The 24,376-nt window shown below is 38.2% G+C and overlaps 1 protein-coding gene across 1 annotated transcript; it reads right to left on the bottom strand.

The window, feature by feature from the left end:
• Nucleotides 1–758: 758 nt before the first annotated feature.
• On the bottom strand, nucleotides 759–24,159 carry LOC135711508 (uncharacterized). Its single transcript, XM_065234375.1, has 2 exons — nucleotides 23,613–24,159; nucleotides 759–3,046 (listed from the first exon to the last, which is right to left on the bottom strand). The coding sequence occupies exons 1-2, from the start codon at nucleotides 23,626–23,628 to the stop codon at nucleotides 843–845; spliced, it is 2,220 nt and encodes a 739-aa protein (XP_065090447.1). The 5' UTR covers nucleotides 23,629–24,159; the 3' UTR covers nucleotides 759–842.
• Nucleotides 24,160–24,376: the final 217 nt, after the last annotated feature.

Below are 24,376 nucleotides of genomic sequence, written 5' to 3'. Positions count from 1 at the left end.
TTCATACTTTATAGCCCTTATTGTGAAAAACTTGGATTCTTCCGTCATGAGTTGTTCCCCTGACAAAAAAAAATCCTCATCTTCTTTTGTAATATTATAGTCACTTTAACACCCTAGGGTCATTCGTGACCCAATGGGGATGATTTTTGAACTCGTTACTTTGGCGTGAGAGGTATGAATGTTACCGACTACGCCGACCCCGTCCTCTACGTCCTCATCTTCTGTACCAAAGCCACCGTGAAATCCCAAACGAGAAAACAAAACTTCCTTCAAGCCAAAACTTCATCCATCTCCGTGCCACCGGTCTATCCGTCAGTCGTCAGCTATAAGTATAATTAGCACTTTTCACACTCACCCAAGCACACACGCACGTTATAGTTGTTCCCGAGCTAACAAACACCATTAAGTACAAGAGAGTATATTTGAGCGAAAACTTTTCCGACCCATATTTTCTTTTTCATAGTCGCCAAGCAGGGCAGCAAATCCCGTCACCCACCCTCAGCTACACAATGAATATATCCGACTGTTGGGTTTTCTTCTTTGCGACTGTCTACTTACCTTATTCGGTTGACTTGAACAACTAGGACGTGTTTTCGGGGTTTTCTCTCTACGGGGAATGATTAACGATCAAACTTGCCTTCCTTCATCATACACGAGGGAAAGTTAGCAGAAGTAGAAACCCTGACAGCAGATTGCAAAATTCAAGACGTGAAGGATTTCTTTTGATCAAGGAAACAAACCTCACCAGCTCGGTTCAATAAGTGATATATTTATTAAAACGTGTTCGCTCCTCTATACACCAGTATTATTATTATCTACACACAGACAATTCGCGGCTGCCTTCAGATGATGACAACGCCTTCCTCGTTGTAGCACTCGTCGTGGAAGTCGTTGATGTTGAATACTCTCGGCGGAGCCTTCGTTCCCTTCCCATTACCGAGCTGACAGTAATCGTCAAATTTGTAGTTGATGTAACGCTTGACCGTCGTCGGCTTCCGGCTTCGGATAACTTCCGAGCTCTCGTTCCGTTTGAAGGTTTCACCCACGATAAAAACATTATGGCTATGACTGGTAGAACTACTATTGGTAGCTTGATTAAGACCGACATAACTAGGGTCGTCGATATTGTTGAGATTACACGAGATATGGTCGTTACTAGCTTGGTTATAGGTTTCTGGGTAGATGTTTTGATTCGGTTCGTTAACGGTTACTGCTGCTGTCGCACTTGTTGGCACTTGCTCAGTAGTAATACAGTTATCTACAATAGTACGGTTGATTATACTTAAAGGAAGCACTATATTATTGTTGACCGGTTCGGTCCATTCGGTGGACGAATCTTCGTCGAAGCATCGCGACAGCGATGGCGACGAGACGTTCCGGACGCGCTGCAACTTCTTGTCGTAGTAGTCCTGAATGTTGACCGTACTCTTCGGTAGGGTACCGTTCTTCATCCGGCTAGCCACAGGTGGAGGAAGTGGCGGTGGAACCGGTGCGGCCTTCACATCCGAATCCACCGAGGATGACGAGAAGCATAGATGGGTCTTGTGTTGGTTGATGTAGGTTATCCGCTCGCTGACGGTAACGCTCTTCTTGACACTACCGAGCGACCGCAGCTGATCATCCGTCGGCGATTTGTCCCCGTTGAACAGTTTATCGAATTCGTCAAAATCTGCATTGGTTTTCTTGAAAATATTGACGCTATCCTCAGATTCTTTGGTTGTCAACTTCCTTCCCGTTTCCAGCGCTTCCAGCTGTCTGTCAAACTTGTCAACCAGTTCGAACTTCTTCGACAACGAATCGTTCGATGGTAAGCTTTTCATGCCGACCACCGCTTGTTTCGGCTTAACGGGTTCATCGTCACTTTCCAACAGAAAGTCGTTGATCCATTTGCGCTTCAATTCGGCACTCTTAATCGACTCCAGAAGCACCGAAGCCAAAGGTTTGAAATTCTCCTCAAAATCCTGCGAGCTTACAAACTGCTCCACCTTCTTCGGTGGAGGCTTGTCCGGCATCTTGGGCTTTGCCATTTTTGGTTTGACCTCCGGCTTAACTTCCTGTCTCAGAACTACCACCCGAGTGGGCAGCGGCATTGGTACCGGCTTCGATGTTTCCTCACTCTCGGTACTCTCATTCCTCCTGAACCTTACCTCAATCTCATCGGAATTGTTCTCAATTGAAAAGTCACTGGCTTTCTTCAACCGACCCTTCACATTCCTCTTAACCTTTCCAACCTCTTCTGAGTCACTTTCCATACTTTCACTGTACTTCAGACTCCTCGATCCCTTCCATTCCCTCATCTTCCCAACCTTCAATGACCGCACCTGCTCCGCATCGCTATCACTCTCCGCACCTTCCTCTGGGTAGTACTTCTTCAATGCTAGAATATTATCCACTGACCGTGACTTTCGACCACCACTCAGTGCCCCAGCCGGTGGAGCCAGGTGCTCTCCGTCCCTTCTATTCAGATGCTCGTTCGATCCCCGCTCGGCAATCCGGAACAGCTCGCTACGGTTCCGCTCCAGCAGTAAATCACCACAGTACATCTCCCTGCCCCCCGTCCTCATCGGGTTCACCACGATTTGCTGCTGCTGCTCCTGTCGCTTCCTCAGCTTCTTCCTCCTTGGCGGTGGTTCCATCGTCTTCTTGCACGGTGAAAACTTCTCATGAACCATCTCCTCCGACTGGTAGCACCCGTTCGTCTCGCCACCAACCACGGCCGCCATCTTCCGCGGCAGATTCAGCAATATGCCACGCTTCGCTGCATTCCGGTCACACTTCAGGGCGTACAGCCCGAAGTTCCCGTTTCCTCCATTGCTCGGCACCGACGCCGATATGATCGAGATGTCCGACCGCTTCCTTGCGTGACCTTTCGTCCCGTTGGGAATCGACGCCGCCCCGACGACGCCAGGCGAGCGATTAGTTACTGAAGCAATCGATCCCACGTTCCTCCTGCGAGACGGCAGACTCGTCAACTGGCTGAGATTGAGAATGGAGGCACCGTTCCATTGCTTGAACTTCTTGGGAATTTTCAACGGGGGTAGAAGACCTGCAAGTGACAGGATAAAATAAATAAAAAAAAGGAAACAGTTAACTTTTTAATTGGATCCACTGGTCAGCCAAGGGTTAAATTGTTCAAGCATTCAATAGCGAAAGGTGAAAGTAGAATAACAAATAATGCGGGCTGCATTAAATAACCAAGTTTAATTCCGAGAACGCGAAATGCCATTGCACTCTCCACCAACCGTCGACGTCATCCCGAGCCGAGCTAGGTGAGGGAAAAAGTTTTAATTGAATCCTCAAATTGATTTTTCTTGTTTCTGCAAACGTTTCCCAGTGGCCCAAGGGGGAAGTTTGTAGCCGTTTTTGGGTTAGCGCTCGCACGCGGGACCATTTTTCTCGTTCGTGGATGAATTAATGCCGTGCATCCGGGAGTTTGCCCCCCTGGCAAGGTTCGGTTTCAATGTCGCGACGGTATATCACTTTCGGCGGCGAAGGTGATAAACGAATTGGCAAAGTTTGATGCACCGTAGATAAGAGTGAAGAAACTAGAGGAAATTTATGCTGATGGAGTTTAATGTGATGCAGAAAATTCTGTCAGGTTTGCGATCTATGTTTCGTTGGTATTGTGAGGACTCTTGTTTTCTGTATTGTGAAGACTGACTGGAACAATGAAGATTGATTGCAACGTTATTGAGGGGCAATCAATCTGTCAAACAAAAATCCACACGACCTCGGATGACTACGGCGTTTTGGTGGAGAAAAGAAAATAAAATTAAGTGTTAACTTTCACGTTAAGGGTTGATATAATTTACCTAAATGTAGTGAATTCATAATACTCTATATTCTAGCATTTGTAGATCACTTTGCCGCGGATAAAATCTAAACATAACCACTAACCTAAAACTGCATCATCTAACTAACTATCTAACAAACTAACCTGAAACTATTAGTCTACGAACCAATTATCCTAAATCTACAAACTATGATCCTAATTATTCATATTTTATAGCTTTGAAGCTGCCTGAAATACACTGCTTTCGAAAATAAGTGCGAAGGGTTTTATTCCGGCAACACATGCATAATGGTTTATATTTTTTGCAGAGAACTTCAGGCCCACCTGAACAGAAATAGCAAATTTCGTAAAGACATGGGATGTGAATGATGCTGAGATGGAAGACACATACCGCATATCGGAGGGGGAAGCGATTTTCATTAAGTTCAAGTCTGTGAAGTCAATGCCAGTGGTTCTCAAACAGTCGTTGACTGCAACCCACCAATTTTGAAAACACATGTTGTAAGGAGAAAATTTTCACAAAATCGATTTTTTATTTTATTGCATTTTTTTAAAGATATAAATGTCTTTGTATAAGCGATGTTCGAAAAATGTTTTTCAAAACTTCGTACAATCTTATTTGACAACGGTTCAATTTAACGACTTCTACCTTTGACCATTCGAAAGAAAACCTTTTGCATTGAAGTAATGAGCTATAAAATCTAAAAATTCTTTGTATTCACTATTTTTCTGAACCCTTAAAAAGGAAAAAAGGGGTGAAAATTCGACCAAAAAGTTTGAGATCCCACCATTTCGTCACCTAAGTTTTTTACCCGTTCTTAGGTCACTACTCAAATAAATTTAGTTCACTTTAAAGCCGTGTTGTGTTTCAGATCGATCCTGAGGTACCAGGCTGTATGCAGTTTGACAATTTCAGGCGTACACTACCTTATTCAAAACGTGACCACGGGCGTCATTTTGTTTTTTTTTTCGCCTTGTAAAAAATTAGAAATAAAGAAGAAGTTCTAAGCTTTTTGAATTTCAAAACCACGTCTTTCTATGTACTTTCATTGGCCCACAAAATAATGCTTAAAGCATTTCCAATGGTAACATTCTGTTTGATGATTGTTCTGCAGGTTATTACACTATTCAATATCCAAACAGCCCAACATGCTTTTCATCAGCAAGAAATCCCTCGTCTATTGATTTGGTCTTAACCACTGACGTGCGCAGCCCTCTTCATTTGAGGAGGCCCACCTTCCAAAAAGGGGCGCTTCATAGCTTTAAGGGCGCCAATAATTTTGAAGGGTTAATGTTCACTTACTTACATTTTCCTTGCTTTCCAGATTTTCACGATTTTCTTTGAAACATTTCGAGGTTTAACGAAAACTTCTAAAAACTGATGTTTGTTAGACACATATGTTATTAAAAATTTATTTCATAAAGTAAATAATTTAACACTGAGACGAAGATCTCTGTAAAATAATTCATCCACTGAATTATGTTTTGAACCCCACGTCCAAGTACAAGAGATTTAAGATGCAGCTTTGAAACTTTCAATGCACCAAAAGCTAGCTATTTAGCTAACACTAAGTTTAACGCGGTTTCACAAGAATGACCTTCCTGGTATCCCAATTGTTCCGGTATCAACAAACAGTTGCTATTTAAATATTGTAACAGCTGGCCTTTTACAACAAGTTCCAAAATTTTCTCTATTGTGTGCAACATGTTGATGAGACTAAACTTTTCGGCTTTCTTCGTCCCAGTCAGTTTTTGTATATGAACTAAAGATTCTTTCCAAGTTGTCGGCACGTGCCCAGATTGCAATGATTGATTAATCTTGAATAACTCTAGCATTATCATTATTTACTCCAGTCGTTTTTCCTAAAGAAAAGCAAATATTTTAAAGTTCATCTAATATAATTGGGTGAAAATGAAAACCATCAAATCTACAGTTCATATTAATCGACTCGACTGTTTTATTTCGTCCGGTACATCGACCAGTTCAATAGACTGATTGATCAGTAAAACGCTCTCCACGAAATAGTCATAAATCTTAGAAGCAATTGCTTGTTCTAACTGTTTTAATATGGGTCATTCCAGCTCAAGTGGGTACACCACCTGTGGTCTATGTCACTGATTTGAGCCAAACTTAGCCAAAACGCTTATTTTGGCATTCTGAACAAACGCCTGGGCTACACTCCTGTGTTTTCGAGATTTTTAAAATTTCAACTTTCAGAAGAGATTAATCCAAAACCAAATAAGCTATTCGTGATCTTAGAACGTCAATTTGAAAGTTTTTTTTAATTTAAATTCATAAAGGTGTTCCCACCTTTCGTTTTTGTTATAGTAACTACAGTAAACAGGCTGATTACCGGCAGGTATCGAAATTGTCAAAAAATGGCCTATTTTCATCATAGGCGGGATTTTTTATTTTTTAATATTTTGGGCTCAAATTTTCAGAAAACTTTGGAAAACTCACCTATTTGATGTGTTTCCACGGGCAAATGATTTGGACGCACAGTTTTTGAGATATGACCAGGTGGATGAGAGGTAGTTTTGAGCTTTTCTGGTGAAAAATCAATGCTTTTGATGTATTTTAATTTTTCTTGAATTCCTTCACGCTGATGGCACAATATTATTTTTATTTTATTTTTCACATCTTCTGGGCTGGATTCTCATTATATAAAATCAATACTACCTCATTTATTTACTTCTGTAAAAAATATAATTATGGTCCTTAAAGTGAAAAATATGTTCCGTGCTTTAGAAATAGGATGAAATCAGATAGATTAGAAGGTATACAAAATTTCAGTTGTGGATGACTGCTGCAGGTACAACTGATAATTTGACATAAATAGTGTGTGTGCCTCGAATGTGACAAACAAGCAGCAGCATAAAGGTAACTTTAAGACCACAAGGCCCCGAAAAAAAAAATCAAATTCAATAAAGGACCCCTGTTGCATCAGAGATATTTAAAACCACACATCCAATATCATCCTTTTTAAAACGCCCTCCAGAAGCATGCATGTCTTCAAAGTAAAAAAAAAATCAAATTAAATTAAATACCACTTGCGCCCTCTGTTGCTTCAGTCACATTAAATTCAAGAATTACAATTTCGTCATCCATTACAAAAGTTTTCCAATTGAATCAGTATCATCCAAGTATGAAATAAAATTCAAATAAAGACTCCTAGCACCTCCTGTTACAAACCAATAATTCAAGTTTCAGGAAACAAAAACTAAGAAATAAAATCAAATTCAACTAAAGACCACTTGCGCACCTGTTGCTTCAGTTACATTAAAACCAGCAGTTACAACTTCATCAAACATTACAAACGCTTTCTATTTGCATTAGTATAACCAAAGTTTTAAAAAAAATATCAAATTCAATAAAAGACCCCTTCACAGCAAAACATAAATTGTAAAAATGATGATGATTGTGTCCTTTTTGGCATGTAATATTACACCATATTTTCGACACGACTGAAGTGTATCCACTTTGATGTGATATTAAAATTACATTTTTGTTGTGTAGTGCCCCCTGTTGCATGAGGGATATTTAAAACCACATATCCAATTTTCTCATTTTTCAAACGCCCTCCAGAAACATGCATATCATCAAAGTAAACAAGAAACAATCAAATTACATTCAAATTCAATTGCTTCAGTGACATTGAATCGAACAAGTACAATTTCATCAAACATTATAAACGCTTTTCAGTTGCATAAGTATCATCAAAGTATGAAATAAAACTCAAACAAAGATTCCTAGCACCCCCTGTTACGAACCAACAATGCTGAATTCTGGAAACAATCTTAACGCCCTGCAGAAGCATGCATATCATCAAAGTAAAAATATCAAATTCCATTAAAGACCCATTAGCGCCCCTGTTGCTTCAGTGACATTAAAACCAGCATTTTCAATTTTATCATACATTACAAGCGTCTTTCAGTTGCATAAGTATCATCAAGATACGAAAAAGAATTTTAATAGAGACTTCTAGTGCACCCTGTCACAAACCAATAATTACAATTTCAGGAAACCAAAAAAAAAACAAATTCAATTAAAGATCACTTGCGCCCCTTGTTACTTCAGGGACATTAAAACCAACATTTCCAATTTCATAAAACATTACAAACACTTCAGTTTCATTAATATCACCAAAGTTAACAAAATATCAAATTCAATTAAAGACCTCAAGCGCCCCCTGTGGCAGCAGAGATATTTGAAACCACACATCCAATTTCCCCATTTTTCAAACGCCCTCCACGAGCATGCTCATCATCAAAATAAAAACAAACAAAAATCAATTGAAGACCCCCTGTAACAAACCAACAATTCCAATTTCAGGAAACATAAATGAAGAAATAAAATCAAATTCAACTAAAGACCCCTAGCGCCCATTTTGCTTCGAGGAAATTAAAATTTTCTCAAACTTCACAAGCGCTTTAAATTTGCATTAGTATCATTAAAAAGAAATAAAAATAAATACGTCCCATAATGCAAACCATTTAAATTTAATGCAAAAATCAAAACGCCTTCCAGAAACATGTATATCATCAAAGAAAAAATATTTTAAGTCAAATTCAAATAAAGAACCATCAAATATTACAAACGCCTTCCAGTTGCATTGGTATAATCCAGGTTCTAGCGCTCCCTAGTTGTAAACTAACTATTCTAATTTCATGAAACATTCTAACAGCATCCAGAAGCATGCATGTCATCAAAGGAAAAAAAATATATAAAATTTAATCATATATTCCCCTGGTGCCCTCCTGTTGATATTAAAAAACACACTTTCAATTTCCTTATCTTCCAAACGCCTTGCAGTTTCATGAGTATCATCTAAGTAAAAAATAGAAAATAAATCAAGTTTTTAAAGATCGTTTTGTGTGATACAATTTTGTCAACCACTTCATAACTGCCCACGGCGGCTGTCTCAGAGAACTTAGATTTTTTGGAGAAACACAAGATAGGTGTGTGTTATGTTTATGGAATTTTGATTTTTTTTTTTCTAATGTGTATGAAACAATAGGAGGGCATTACCAGTAAGGGTCTAGCATGAGAAGTATCAGGAGGGCGTATGGGGTATGAAACACATATCATGCCCCCCTGGCCCCCCTGCCCCCCCCCCCTTTGCGCACGCCACTGGTCTTAACTGATTCAACTTTGTAGCCAATTGGTTATCCATGCTGACTTCGGTTCTGATCACCTTCCAGTAACTTTTGAAATATCCCAAGTAATAATTTCTAATCCCAACAGCTCTATTTTCAATTACCATAGAGCTGATTGGGAGCAATATCGAACATTTATGGAATATAGCTTCGATCCAAATATTCAATTAAAATATACGACGGTCTTCAGTATGTGATCCGTCTGAAAAATGTCCTTAGGCGGCAATACCAAAGAAAAAACTAGCTGGCGGAATTAAAAAAAAAAAAAAACAAATTAAAAAGTTATTCTCTGCCTGAGGAACAAAACCTTTGAAAATAAAGTTTCGACATTTTACCCAAATTCCGAACCCTTTTGGAAACTCACAAAAATTTTGAAAAAACCTCAAAAGCCTATTCCAGCGCTTAAAGAAGGTGGTAATATTTTGATAACAAATTTGGAAAAAGCTCAGAAACTTGCTTAGCAATTTGAGAGTTCCCATAATTTCAGTTTGGGTCTTACTAGTCCTATTGAGAATCAGGTTGTTCGGGATTTTCTGAATATTTTCTGATGATTCCTGGGGACTGATTTGGACGAAGTAAGATTCATCAAAGTTTATAATAGATCACAAATTTTATAATAGAAAAGCTCCAGGTGACAATGGAATTTTCTATATCCGCATCAAAAAATTCCCAGTGAGTACCTTGACTTTATTGGTAATATGATTTAACAGATGTTTCCATTTGCCATACTTTGCTGATAAATGGAAAAATGCAAAAGTTGTTCCAATTTTGAAACCGGATAGAAATCCAGCTGAAGCTTCTAGCTACCGTCCAATAAGTTTGCTTGCTTCAATAAGTAAACTTTTTGAAAAGATAATTTTAAATAGAATGATGCTTGATATAGAAAAAAAGCATTCGACAATGTTTGGCATGAAGGTTTGATTGATAAATTGCAAAAGTTTAATTTTCTACTCTATATTATGAAATTAGTTCAAAATTATTTATCTGACAGAACTCTGCAGGTAAATTATCAAAATTCCAAATCTTATCGACTACCTGTTGGAGCTGCAGGTCCGCAAGTTAGCATTATTGGGCCTATATTGTATAACATTTTCACTTCGGACCTGTCTGATTTGCCTCAAGGTTGCCACAAATATTTACTCACTGATGACACAGGCATTTCTGCTTAAGGAAGAAGTCTTCGTGTTATTTTGCAATAGACTGCAGAAAAGTTTAGACATTTTCTCTTCTTCTTGCCAGCGCCGGTGGTGTAGTGGTAAGCGTGACTGCTTTCTAACACCCCAATGGTTCAATCCCCAGCCGAGGTCGGTGGGATTTTTCTGAGGCATAAAAATCTCTGGTCACGTCTTCCTTCGGAAGGGAAGTAAAGCCGTTGGTCCCGGCCCATGTGTCTTGTGAATGGGTGCGATATCCTACGCAGGTGTGGAAGCTGCTTTCTGCTTGTTACATGAAATTTCGGAAATCGAAATTTTTTTTTGATGCCAAATGTCTTAAAAATGCATGAGACGTCAAAATTTGGTGTTATCTCGATTTTTTTTTTTTCAAAAATCCACTTTCTGGGACTTTTTTTTTCATGAGTTCTATATGGAATATAGAAGATTGATGAGTCGGCTTCTAAAACTGTTCACAATTGTCTCCAAACTGCTTATATATCGAATTAAACCACCATTTAGGATCTAATACGAAATAATTCACTAGGGTGGTCCAATTATTCTTCATAAGAGTGGTCCAAAAATCAAAAAACCATTACTTTTTACCAAAAGCATGTATCTGAAAATATCATCATGTTGTGTTTTGGAATTTTTAAGAATCCAAACTTCAAAACATTTGATGATATTACTTTTTAGTATCTGAGACCACGTAAAATAGAAGCATGGACAGTCATAAATCGTAGAATAATTCCGAAAATTGTACAGGACAACCGTTAGTGCTGCTTAGTTTACAGTACAATCTGACGAAAGTACAATGACTTTCTAACATATCCACCTAATACGGGACAACCCTTTATATGTGTTTCTTTTAAATTCCTACCCTATAGAGGTGCCAAAAAAGTACCCGCATAAAGCATATTGTTTATCTGGCTTCCTTTTGGGTATTAATTAAAAAACACACACTAACAGTGTTCTCCTACAGGCAAGCAACGGTCTCAAGTACTTATTTCTACGTAAACTTTTTCTACCTATGCTTTAGTATAAAAAAGGATGCGATCTGAGGATGTATGATCAATCAGTAGTGCGTTTGAAGAAGACAACAAGCAGAGAACTGATAGAGAATAGTACAACAGTTTGTTAAAAATTGTTGACATTTGACTAGTTGGAGAATATCTGCCATCGTTCGGCCATTCTGTTATCTTGCCGACGAAAAAAAAAGGTTGTAAGCTTAGTGCCTTCCTAACAATAAAGGAATTAAAGGATGCTTGGAAGAAAAAAAAAAACTTAACACATTTGGTAAATGACATAAGCATAAAGAAAAAAAAAACTGTTGCTATTTTTCAATACCTGGAAAGCCTTATTAAAATGCAAACTTAGAATGGCTAACAAAGACGTCGAAAAAAGGAACACATTTCATGGATCATTGCGGAGTTTGTTTGATATCGGGAAAAATTTTAAGGCAAAAACCCGTGAAGAAAAGCAGGCGATGCAATATTTGCAAAAACAGCGGGAACAAGCTCATCTTGAAGAAGAAACTGAGGTTCTCCCTACCAATGAAACCATTTCGTGTAGCGATTTTGAGGAAGAAGGGTCAAGCCAAAGACCGGATCAAATTTGTAGTGCAACCTCAATTGAAACATCATCACAAAACGACAGCCAGGCTGGGTCAGTGTACTCGCCTAGTACATCCGAAAGAGCTTCTCCAAAAACAGGTACGTTGTGATGTTTTACTAATGTTTTTTTTTTCTTATACACCTATTACCATCCATATTAATATATTTTGAACGTTTTAGGTTCTCCAAAACCAGCTTTGACACGTAAATCGCAACTGATACGAGTTGTTACAGTTGAGGTAGCTGCTGCATTGGACCGCTGTAAAGTGAGTGATCGAAATGCTGTGTTTCTAATATCATCGATCGCTAAAGCTTTAGGGCACGATGTTTCATCATTATTGTTGAACAAGGAATCTGTCAGAATCGCCAGAGCAGGAATTCGCTTACAAATGCAACATGATTTAAAAGCGTCGTTTAAGCCCGATATAAATTTAACAGTACATTGGGATTCTAATCTGCTACCTAACATATTACCATTCAAAGTTCTACCAAAAACCGAGCGCTTGGCCATAGTTGTATCAGGCAAAGGCATTAGCAAACTATTGGCTGTTCCACCCATCGAAAACTCTACGGGGGCACAACAAGCAGAAGCGGTGTACAATGCAGTCGTCGAATGGGGGCTTGCGGACAGGTATGATCTTAAATCTTGTATGTTCACCTCAGAATTCTGACTATTTTATCGTTTGTTTTCAGAATTATGTTACATCTTTTGATACTACTGCATCAAACACCGGTAGAAAAAAAAAGGTGCGTGTCAGTACCTGTACAAATTGTTTAAGAGGCAGCTTATAGGCCTCCCTTGTAGACACCACATACATGAACTGCTACTTGGCAAAGCTTTTAAAATTCTGAAATTTGAAACGCCAAAGTCTCCAAATGTTGAGATTTTTAAAAAATTCCAATCAAAATGGCACATTTTGGAAAAGACTTCATACAACTCAGGTATGGATGATGATTTTTTTTTCAAATAGCTATTTCGGAAATAGAAAGATTGGCGTTATTGGAATTTTATGAAAAACAAATTAGAGAGCAACACCACCGTGGTGATTACCGAGATGTTCTACATCTTGCCATTTTATATTTGGGTGGAAAAATCGATGAAAAATTACAAATTAGAGCTCCTGGTGCGTTCCACAATGCAAGGTGGATGGCCAAAATCATTTATTCTTTGAAAATGTTTATTCTTCGGCATGAATTTGCTTTACCAGATAAAACTAAAAATCAACTAGCTCGATTTTGTGTGTTCATTATAAAAATTTATTTGAAAAGTTGGTTTCTTTCTCCGTATGCTGCGATGGCACTCAACAACGATCTGAACCTGTTAAAAATATTGAAGGAATATGAAACTGTTGATGAAGACGTTGCGAAAGCAACTTGCAATATTTAGAATTTGGACAACAGCTTTATGGGACTATGTCTGTTCGACGAAAATGTAGACCTCCCGGTTTAGAAAAAGGTCATCGAAGCCTTACTTCTATCAGGTAAATGGTTTAATTGATACATTTGCATTTAATTTTCTAATAATTTTTTTTACAGATACTCATAAAAACTTTACAGCCAGATCCATAGTTGAATCCAACGATATTTCAACGATTGAACTGCACTCGTTTGTACAAGGCAGCAGTGGTATTGAAAACTTATTCAAAGCTCTCCAAATTCCGAAGTCGTTGCTGAATGTCGATATGGAGCAGTGGAGTAGTTCCATCGAGTTTAAAAATGCCAAAAGACGGGTTAAATGTTTGGAAGTAGTTAATGATAATGCAGAGTGTGGTATAGCATTGATTAAAACATACAATTCAAAACTATCAACGGATGAAGATCAAAAGCAGTGCATTTTACAATTAGTTGAAGATCATCGAAAAAATTATAAGAGTACCAGGAAATCTGATTTTGTGTAGCTAATTAGAAAAATATATCAAATTATAAAACAAGTATTTTTTTCATCTTTTCAGGCAAATGTTCCTCTTGTGTAAAACTCATGATTCCCAAAAAAAAAGGATTAACGCAATTCAAGATATTTTTACAATTGATTTTAGGAATTTCTGATGAAAAGTTGTGGTTTTTCATATAATTTTGAATTTTTTGACCACCCTAATGAAAAATAATTGGACCACCCTAGTGAATTATTTCGTATTAGATCCTAAATGGTGGTTTAATTCGATATATAAGCAGGTTGGAGACAATTGTGAACAGTTTTAGAAGCCGACTCATCAATCTTCTATATTCCATATAGAACTCATGAAAAAAATTCTAAGTCCCAGAAAGGCGATTTTTGAAAAAAAAAAATGTTTTCGAGGTAACACCATATCTCGACGTTTCATGCATTTTTAAGACATTTGGCATAAATTTTTTTTTTTTTTTTTGATTTCCGAAATTTTATGGGAGTGAAAATAGTGAAAAAAGTCAAACTTTGACGCGTTTGCGCCACCCCTAAATCATGTCCGATTGAGCTCAAATTTTGCATAGGATCATTTTTCGAGGCAATAAACATTTTGTATCTGGTTTGTTAGCGAAATTAAAAATTACCATTTTCGCTGGCAGTCTAGCATATATTTACTGGAAAATAAAACTAAACTGAGCGGGAAAAACTGAGTGGGGTTGGGAAACTAGGAATGCCTGTTGGTCAGCGCGTTTGTCGATCGCAGATCGAATTTGATTTGGTAGGGGCACAATTCGATCAGTCGATCACTTTTCCCAGGGGCATCTTTGGCTATTGCTTCTATCACAAACGAAATGTATGATTGTTGGAGCCGTTCCACACAATCACTTTTCATCGCTCTCTACGATTTTCCTCAAACTCGAAGCAACAATGTGCTAGTGTCCAGTCATTTCATGATCTCGTAACCTACTTCCTCTGGCTCCCTGGCAGCGGTCTCTCTTGCCGAGTTGTTCACGTTCACTAGTGTCCCCCACAGTCCTTATCAGTTCCAATAGCAAGCAGTCAAAATTGAAGCAAAGTTTCGTAACAATTCCAGTCTCATGCTGCTTCGAATCCGTTTCAAAACATTCGAACTGTCAGAAACACTGGATGACCAAGCATACCCAAATGTTCACAGTTCCACTAAAAAATACAGTCGGTACAATGACCGGTACTGCCGGCACACTTGGGGCACACTGAGAAAAAATGCCACCTGTGTTGAGTGTGTCAAGTGGCTTACCCCTTGGCCCAACCCATACTAAACATAGAATTTAGTGAATTTTGTTACAAACAGTTAACAATGATTAGTAGTGCCAGTGGTGTAGTGGTAAGCGTGATTACGTCTCACCCCAGCAGGCCTGGGTTCAATCCCAGTCGGCGCCACCGGGATGTTCTGAGGCAGAACATCTCTGATCACGCCTTCCTTCGGAAGGGAAGTAAAGCTGTTGGTTCATAAGTTGATGGGTCGATAGGTAGAGTCCAGGTGTGGAAGCTGCCTCCCTGGCGTTGATAGCATTGGTGCTCAGCACGGAAAACAAGATCAACGGAAAACAAATCAAGGAAAAAAAAAATTAAGGTCATTCGTGACCTGTCCAGGGTGAGATTTGTATTCAAGTCTTTCAGCATGAGAAGCATGGCTGCTAACCATTTGGGCCAGGCCCGTGTTCAGTTAAATATTATGAATGCGAAATCAGTAATCGAAGTGAATTCATTGATGGCAGGATCAGTATTCCTTTTGACTCAATAGCATAATATTTAAGGTACTCCCATTTTGGATGAGTTAACCATTTTTTCCTTGATTTGTTTTTCCTACTTATCGACCCATCAACTCATAAACCGGGGACAAAAGGCTTTACTTCCCTGATCAGAGATGTTATGTCTCAGACCATCCCGTCAGCGCCGACTGGGATTGAACCTGGGGTGAGAGGTAATGAAGCTTACCACTTCACCACCGGCGCCGCTTAAGTTAACCGTTAATCCATACAAACTGAGATCAACAGGAGCATTTTTGTTAATAAGGCCAGAGTTGCAATCTACCACAATCACGATCGTCAAACAGCTGATGATAATAACGCTTAGTACATTCATATAGGCTTGTCCATTAGAGTGATGCAAAATTTGAAATTTTCGCTCCACAATACTTAAACGATTACAAATCGGATCCTGACTAACCTCTCAAAATTTGAACCCATTTGGTGAGAAACTGAGATGGCACAAACCATTTGAAGTTTGTATGGGAGTTACTATGGTAAAACCAAGATTTTTGTTCATGTCTATCTAATAATTCACCATATCTGTCTGCTTCAAAAGCTTTCAACTATACTTGTAGGAAATTTTCCCAGCTACAACTTTGCTCAAGACCACTTTTTGATTAAATGCAAGAATCGAAAGTTATCAATGATTCAATGCGATGATGTCTTATGATCATGCTCAATCAACTGCTCAGCAGGCAACATTGGTGTTTCTGGGACGTTGAATAGGACAGAAAAATCATGGCTACTATGTCACACTGCAAAATACAGTGTTGCCTACAGAGCAGCTGCTTGATCATGTCATAAGTTTACCAATCTCTTAAATAATTAATAACTTTGTCCTGTCTCGTTTTACATAGAAACGATCTTGAGCAAAGTTGTAGCTGAGAAAATGTTCTATAAGAATGGCTATCGAACTGTTTTGCAGCTTAATATGGAAAAAGACTAGAAGGCAATGAACAAAAAGTTGAGATTTCCCATAGTAATTTACATGTAAACTTCAAATGGCTTGTGCGAAGAATGTTTCTAACCAAATGAGTTGTAACTTTGGGAGGCTAATCAGAACCCGATTTGAAACCATTTAAGCTCTGTGGAGCGAAAAAGTCAAATTTTGCATCAGTCTATTGTCCATCCATCAAGTTGACGAAAGAAGCAAAAAGCAACTGGTGAATGTCGTCTTCGGTGGTGATCCATCACCAATATGGTCGTTCTCGACAATCACGACGCTCAACTGTACTCGTTTTGAAGCAGTTGCTGCTTTGCTTGCTTATGTGAGTGTGTTGATGAGTGAGCCTAACAGCTTCTGTTTAATTTCGAAATCTTTGTTTGTAGCTCACACAGTTGCGCGTGCCGAGACGAACTTGGAATGCGTAGGCATTGTTTTAATTTTATTCTGTCGTTTCGCTTATTCTCATCATCGTACTGCAAAACGTTCTGTCAGCGAAAGTTGGTTGATTGCATCACTGAATAAGGCTCATTTGAATTACCTTTACAGAGCCGAGGATTCTTGTTCACTTAAAGGTAAAACACAATAAACACTATATCTTCCGCTTTCCAATAAACCTCCTCCATCAGAACGAGATTCGCTTCCAGTGGTTTCATTGTATGGTCGTATGGCCAACGGGGGGCAGAGTGCTTCCATTGCAGCTATGGATGCAAAACGTGGTCATCTCTCACACACTCATCACGAAACGGTTGCTTTCCAAAGTCGACGACGCATCGACCGAAAGAACTGCTGATGAAGAACAATGAGGAAGACCACACCTAGGCGGAAAATACAAAGGTGACACACAATGAAGTTGTTGTTGTTGTTGTTGTTGTTCTTTATTAGTGAAATTTAACATCCTGCGGATGCATTCATGTCAGTTGAATTGGTTTTTGTGTAAACAGTGTGAAGAACAAATTGAATTCACAACATGAAATGTAAAATTATTGATCCCAACGAAATGCACTCTAAACCGGTTGAAAATCTCTTAACCATCACACAACCACTCAGAACCACCCGTGCCCATGCTATCATTGTCCCAGTTAGAGAAGTGGAGTGGGCAAGCGTCCTGAAAAATGCTCCTCTAGAAGCCCATTTTAGAATCTTTAATAATCATCTTAAGATGCTTCCTTCAGAAGCCTTCCTTAAAATCCTATGTTAGAATCCTCTTATAGCCTACTCCAGATTACTGATAGCCAATCCCCTTCTCGATCAAAAAAAAAAAAAACATGGGCAGGAGAGCAAATCTGAGGTACGATAACCCTAACTCCATGTATCACCTAAAATACGACTGTTTTGTCAAGTTCTATCAGATGTGGTTTTCAGAGGTCTTTTAACAAAAACAAAACTTCTATTACAGAAGGTGTCCAAAATTTAGCCTACAAGGCCACTGAGCTCCTTACATCACAAATAATAACCATTGCAAACGAGAATTGTTCCTGGTGATTTGTTTCATCATATAATCGTGTTTAGAAACAGAAGATGTAGTAGGGGAATGTCGGTAAACATGGACACTTGCTGCTTTAAATCAAAACATCCCTGTAGATTGGATTTAGAACAAAAGTCTTTGAACATAAAATCAATGAATAGGTTTGTTTATAATGAAAGTATACAGCACTAAATATATTCAAAAAAATATTTTTTGATTTCAATCTGGTGTTCGTTTTTACCGACAACCCTTAACTCTTTGAAGTGAAAAAGCATGTGATTAAATGTACAATTTTCTGCTCAGTAAGAATAAACAGTCGGCACTAGGCCACCCGATTATTTATTTTGTACGGTGGCATTTATCTCAAGTCCTTCTAATGACATCCAAATTGAATGCAACTGGTTGCAAATGGACAAAAAAAACTCCAACATTGTGTATTGCAGGGTGACCAGTGAACCAGGAAATCAGGAAAATCGGAAAAATGCCGGAGCTTCGTCTTCTTTTTGAACAAATAAGATTTTGTACCTTGAAAAAATGCATGACCCCTTGAACTAAGCTAGATTTTCAGGATAAAACCACTTCAAAAGTCTTCAATTTTGAAAAGTTTTAGACTTTTAACTACTTTGAAGAGTTTTAGAGTTTTTCTCAAGCAATTTTGAGAAGATTTTGCTATGAATGCTAGAGATAACACCAACAGCGGCTGGCGTGACCATAATCAGTTGAGAGGGTGTTCCAAAGCGCCAAAAAGAACGGTGAGAATCTTGAGACGACGTTGGATCGATTGTTGCTGGAGCTGTTGTACATTTTGATGTTATCTTCTGGAGAATTTTAAAACTCTTTTAGACGAATGTTTTATACTTGAATTTGTTGCCTGTATCTCTTCTAATAAAAAAGATATACCCAAATATAGTAAAAAATATGACTAAATTAACTGGCTCACCCACCCTAGGTCCATAAAATACTTCTTCAAATTAGATTTTCACATGGGACTGGTACGCCAACATCTTTTCGTAGGCAGCATAAAAAAGTGAAAACGAATCAATCAAAGCTAGGCCCAAGCGTAGGTTCGCGGTTATGCTCCCTATTGTTATTAGTAGATAGAAAGATGCCACTTCTCTGGTTTTTCAGCAGTTTTGCATTCAATATGCTTCCAATCAGCTCAAAATGAAAATTAAAATGAAATATTGGTACTGAATAAAAAAAAAGCTGAATTGGTTTAAAAAAAAGCTACACAAGCACTTTAGCCCTAAGTTATTGCTTGGAAAGTATTCATTTTAAATTTGATGTGTTGATAAGAATTTAGGTTTGTGGCTTAGGGTTGGACTATTAATGAAATAGGGTGCTGGTAGGTGTTTTTTGGGCACCCACTGATATAACGACGGTGCGGCTTCTACCAGCCTGTCAGAAGATCTTTTCGGTGATCGTCTCACAACAGTGAGAATCTCACATTAGAGCGCCGAAAAAGCAGCTGGGCACATTATGTAGAGTGAGCACTCACCATCCCATTGATGGTTAAATTTGTTTTGACCATAATTTTGAGTTTTAAGAACGCATCTTCATGCTAAAGTCTAACCGATCGGAATCGAATGAAACCAAAAATTAATCACATACACAAACACACCCACATCCAGAGAGAAATATTATTGTACTGAAAATTTTGACCCGCAATGTACATAATCAGTATGCTGTTGGTAAGACTGAAAGCCATATGCAATCCTCCGGAAATAAATATAATGCATTTGTTTTTCAATTTATTCATGTTTCACACCATATTAACATAAAAATATGAAATATTTATAACAGTTTTTTTTCTTATAGTATGAATTAAATTGATTTTGCGAAAATTACTTTTTTATTTTAACACTACAGATTTGTAACATCAATTTGTTAATTTTCAGAAGGCGCGTATATTTATTCGAAGTAAAATGTTTCGTTTCACCATAAAACTTGAAGCGTTTGAAAAAAACGGAATAGACATCAATTCTTTGAAGTCATTACCCAAGTAACAATTCAGTAACCATTAAGCATCCACTCTGATTTATGATGGTTTTATACCGGCAATGAACAATCCATTTAGTTTAAATATAGCATTTTAAAGTGTAAACCATTCCTGCTTAGAAATTCAGCCTTTTGCTGTTTTAAAAACCTTTTATAGTCTGGCAAGAAAGTCAAAAACTGTCTTGTTTTAAAAATAAATTTAAAACAGTTATCAATCCCTTCTTAAAACTGTTCTGTAATTCAAGCATAAACGTCATTAGCAATTGTTTATTAATGTCATGATAAAATACTTTATAAACGGGTTCTATCATTATAAAAGCAACCATAAAACAATTAGGTTTTGCATTAGAGAAAAAAGCATTTATTGTTGCTTTTTAGCCTTTTTAAAGTGCATCATTAACTCCCCAATTACTTTGTTTACCAATTGAGCTTAAAAGTTGGTTCCTCATAGTTAATAGCTGCCTCAATGTAGGATGAAAAAATCAAGTAAATTTCATATAAATTACTTCTTTAGAAGAACCAGCGCACCACCAACGACTGACCATCTTTCGGAGAAGAGTAAAGTGAGCGGGGCCCTGGAACTCATAAAACATTGTCTAAAGTTGAAAAACATACCAGCCTTCTGCAGATCTTGCGATGACAATCGAAATAACAACCGACAGCAAACCACTGAAACTGTTAGCGGAGATTAGCTGGTTTCCGATCGAAAGCAGCGATTTTATTCGGCGAAAGACTCTTCGAAAATTTCATTCAACCGTACATCCTCTTCATCATTGGATGGTGCACTTCTGTAACTATCCGGAAGAAGGGGATCTTTTTCGGGAATGATTGCGCTTCCAGCTGTTCGAAATGCGAAATGTTGCAACACAAACTATCTGAGGAACTGCTCCCAATCCTTCGGGAGAAAACCGCCTGGAAGAACACTGGATCCCACAGCGCAACTAAATATCGAAAGATAAACAAACTTTGACGTTTATATTTTTGCAGGCAACTTTTCCTCCATAAATGCTGCCATAAATCTGAACGGGTTAAGATCAAGCAAAATGGCTTTAGATAAATACAATTCAGCCTGCAAGTTTTCTTCATAAAAGCCATTTTAAAACCTTTTTAATTTGTTAAGGAATTCTTGAAAGCAAAACAACTTTTTCACAAATGACCCATGAAAATCAACTTTTATGCCACCGCCATGTTACAATTACTTTGCTTGTTTTTTACAATCTTCGATTTTCAATCAATATTTCCTTAGATATAACTATATTTTGGTAAATTTAGCAATGAGCAAAAATTTAAATGCGAAAGTAATAAAAAAAAATCTCGGTCAAGCTCGATCTGAAGAATATTTTTTTTTAATATGTTAAATAATTGGTCAAATCGACGTTTTACGATGGTGGACTTAATTTTTTCTATGTTTTCACGTACATTTCACATAAAATTTGATATGGCACTTAAAACTAAGCCACTTAATGTGAACTATTGTAATAAATTTGGATATTCAACAAGATTTTTATACCATCAGTTTCTATTTTAATTATTTTGATAAGATCGGATTCATAAATCCTTTTCTATCTTGATTGATGATTTCCTAGCGGATTCAGCATGCGGCTAGGGGAAATGGCTCGGAAAGGGTTTTTATTGTTGCTAAATAGCTTTTGTTGTAGCTTTCGAATGGTTCTCAATGCGTTCGTCACACTACTTTTTGCAGTAAATCAATCTTGAAGAGCTTCGAGAATACACCCTTCAGAACCTTCTCCAGGTTGGGCCAACTAGACACATTCTAGTCTTAATGAGGTTTTGGTGGATGCATTAATGACAAAATAGCCTTGACCAGGGTTTTATGAATGTTGTTTTATAGTTGCTTTGTAGTATTTCATAAAACTTAAAATGTTACTTGGGTAATTTCATATGTTTATTCTAATTACTTTTTTCTACGATTGTCATCTACGAAAATATATATAAAATCCAAATAAAAGCATCAGTATTCTTTTTCCGCATAACCACACCTAAATATCCAATACATATACATGGTTAACTAAAATGTCGTTCATATGTATTCGAAAACATCACTGTACTGTTTTAACGATGTTAGTTAAACATTACAGTTAAGTCAGTCAAAACCGCATTTGCAACTTGTGTCATTAAAATATTATGTAACATGAAACTTATTTGCAACACCTATTGCGACAAACATAGGTTGCAAAGAGACTCCACCTTCTACGCTTTTTAAGGTACAATGAAGTTTTATATGCGATGCGTTATCCATAATTTAGACCTTCATTTAGTCACACTAAGCTTGTTGTTACTCACTGAGAAACAAATGGTGTTGCTTGGGAAGTGTTCCAGAGATAATTTCCAATGGAATTTTGGAAAGAACTCTACGAGAGTTTTGACTAGAGCTCCAAGTCAATTGTATGAGTTCAGAGTAATTTTTAAGAAGCTCTTTGAATTAAAATACAAGGGAAATTGAACTTTGAGGGTACAATTCCATAGGAATTCTGTGAAGATTTGTAAGGGAATTTCGACGATAATTCCAACGGCATCTCGAACAGAATTTTCAGGAGAATTTCAATGGAAATCGCAGAGGAATTTAGTGGAGAAGAACTTCATGAGAATTCTGCGAGAAGAAGAAGTGTTAGTTTGTTTACTAAAATGAACTATGCCCATTTTGTTATGGCAAGTTTTGCTATAAAAAATTCTCCTCGTGTTTATTACCGAAATTCACATCAAAGGTTGATTAATTGCGTAGGAAATCTGTTTGGCACAGCATTTGTGACCAGCATACATCTTCCGGTCGTATGAAGCAGGTCAAAAACTGTCCAAATCCACCCATATTTTTTTTTTGTTTTGAATTTCTGTATGGCAAAATAGTGAACATTAACGGCAAAGAACTCACCAACACTGGGAGACCGTGAGCTCCTGCCCGACTGTGATATTTTCCGCCTAGGGACCACACAATGGTTGCTGCCGAGTAAATAGACGATCGTGTGACACACATCAAAAGTGGCCTGCTTCGGTCGACAGCCATCAACACTCATCAACTGGAGTAATTGAAAAGAGTTTCAGGATAACAGCAAATGTTGATTTCAATTTGACCTCCAGCTTTGGTCGGGTTCATCACATTACATCAGAATTCAAAAACAAGATAAGTTACAGCCATATCGAGTGTCAAGGGTCACATTGGTCACATCCGGCCATGTTCCGGGTACCCTGAAGAAAGTGGTCACTTCTTGGCTAGGACAAAAACCCAACATGTGACACATACAATTACAGCAGAATTCAAAAATTAAATCCTGGTCGAAAAAGGGCATATCAAGTGTCCTAGACTACATTATTGGTCACATCCGGAAACACCGTAAGCAAACACACAGAACTGTAAAACAAACTCATTGCTGGTCACATTACGTACCCAAGACTACATTGGCCATCACCTGGACATGGCCCGGATACCACATGGTATGTGACTCAGAATTTGATTTAGTAAAATCAAATCTCACCATCTCACCATTTTATACGACATGAGTACGCTATTTTAAAGCATAAGCAATTATTATGAAAGCTGGTCTGCAATGGGAAACATAAGTTTTATCAGCGAAGAATAACGCTCGAGCATAACAAATACGACTCATCAGTTTAACTAGTCACAACCAGCACCGCCCGCCACAAGCTGCAAAGTAGCCATCAAACATAAATCACAACGGTGGCAATTAGCTCAGAAGCACCTGCAAAGACGCAATTCACAGCGCACCGAATGCCAACGCTCTACTGAAGCAGTTAATCAAATTACTGCACTAAGCACAACGCTCATTGTCACCATTCTTACTTTTTATGAAATCCATCGCCTTATATTCATTTCACTTCCAACTGTCACACCGTTTTTGCACGTTTGCACGATACTAATTAATCCACACTTTCGTAGGAAAGAATCACTTATTCCCTCACCACGACACAACTGGTGCACTTTCCTGCACCCTAGACATTGCAATTTTCCAACTCCCCAAGGTCGTCGTCATATTTACTTGAACGTCTTACTCCTGCGGAACTGCCCGCTTTCGTTCGTTCGGTTGGGTTTCCACTAATCACATTAAGACAACGGTTGCCTTTTGCCTTCCAGGACCGTCCCCACGTGCCACCATCCTCGGGTTATTGCTTGTAAAGTAGAAGAAAATTGCCACGTTTTACCCGCGGGATTTTCCGCCACTAACCGCCTTCAGAGGAATTCATTTGTTTGCTCTGCACTCGGTGTAGGTAGATGAGGGTGGCAACATGAGAAGCAACAGAAGACAAACCGGAGTCGGGGGGAAACTGTTATTCTTTCATTATCTTCCCCGGAGCAGTTGGTGACGACGACACTTTGTGTCACTTTTTTCTTCCTTCTCCCGTGTGGAACTATCTTCTTTTCATTTCAACGTGGGGAATTCGTTCTGTTGACTCTTGTGTGTCTCGTGATGAAAACTTGTTAAGTACTCATTAATCTTCTAGCAGCGCTCTCCGACGGGAGCAAATAGATACACGATGGCCAAGCACAACTGTACAATCCGATGGACGCGGGTGTTACTAATTGTCGTCGTTGTGTCCTTTTTCTTT

Source organism: Ochlerotatus camptorhynchus, unplaced genomic scaffold (genome assembly GCF_037179485.1).
Source record: "Ochlerotatus camptorhynchus isolate MF236.1 unplaced genomic scaffold, CSIRO-AGI_Acam_v1.1 ptg000433l, whole genome shotgun sequence".
Taxonomy (NCBI): domain Eukaryota; kingdom Metazoa; phylum Arthropoda; class Insecta; order Diptera; family Culicidae; genus Ochlerotatus; species Ochlerotatus camptorhynchus.
The sequence above is the reverse complement of the archived record's forward strand: the minus strand, read 5'-3'. Positions and strand labels throughout refer to the sequence as shown.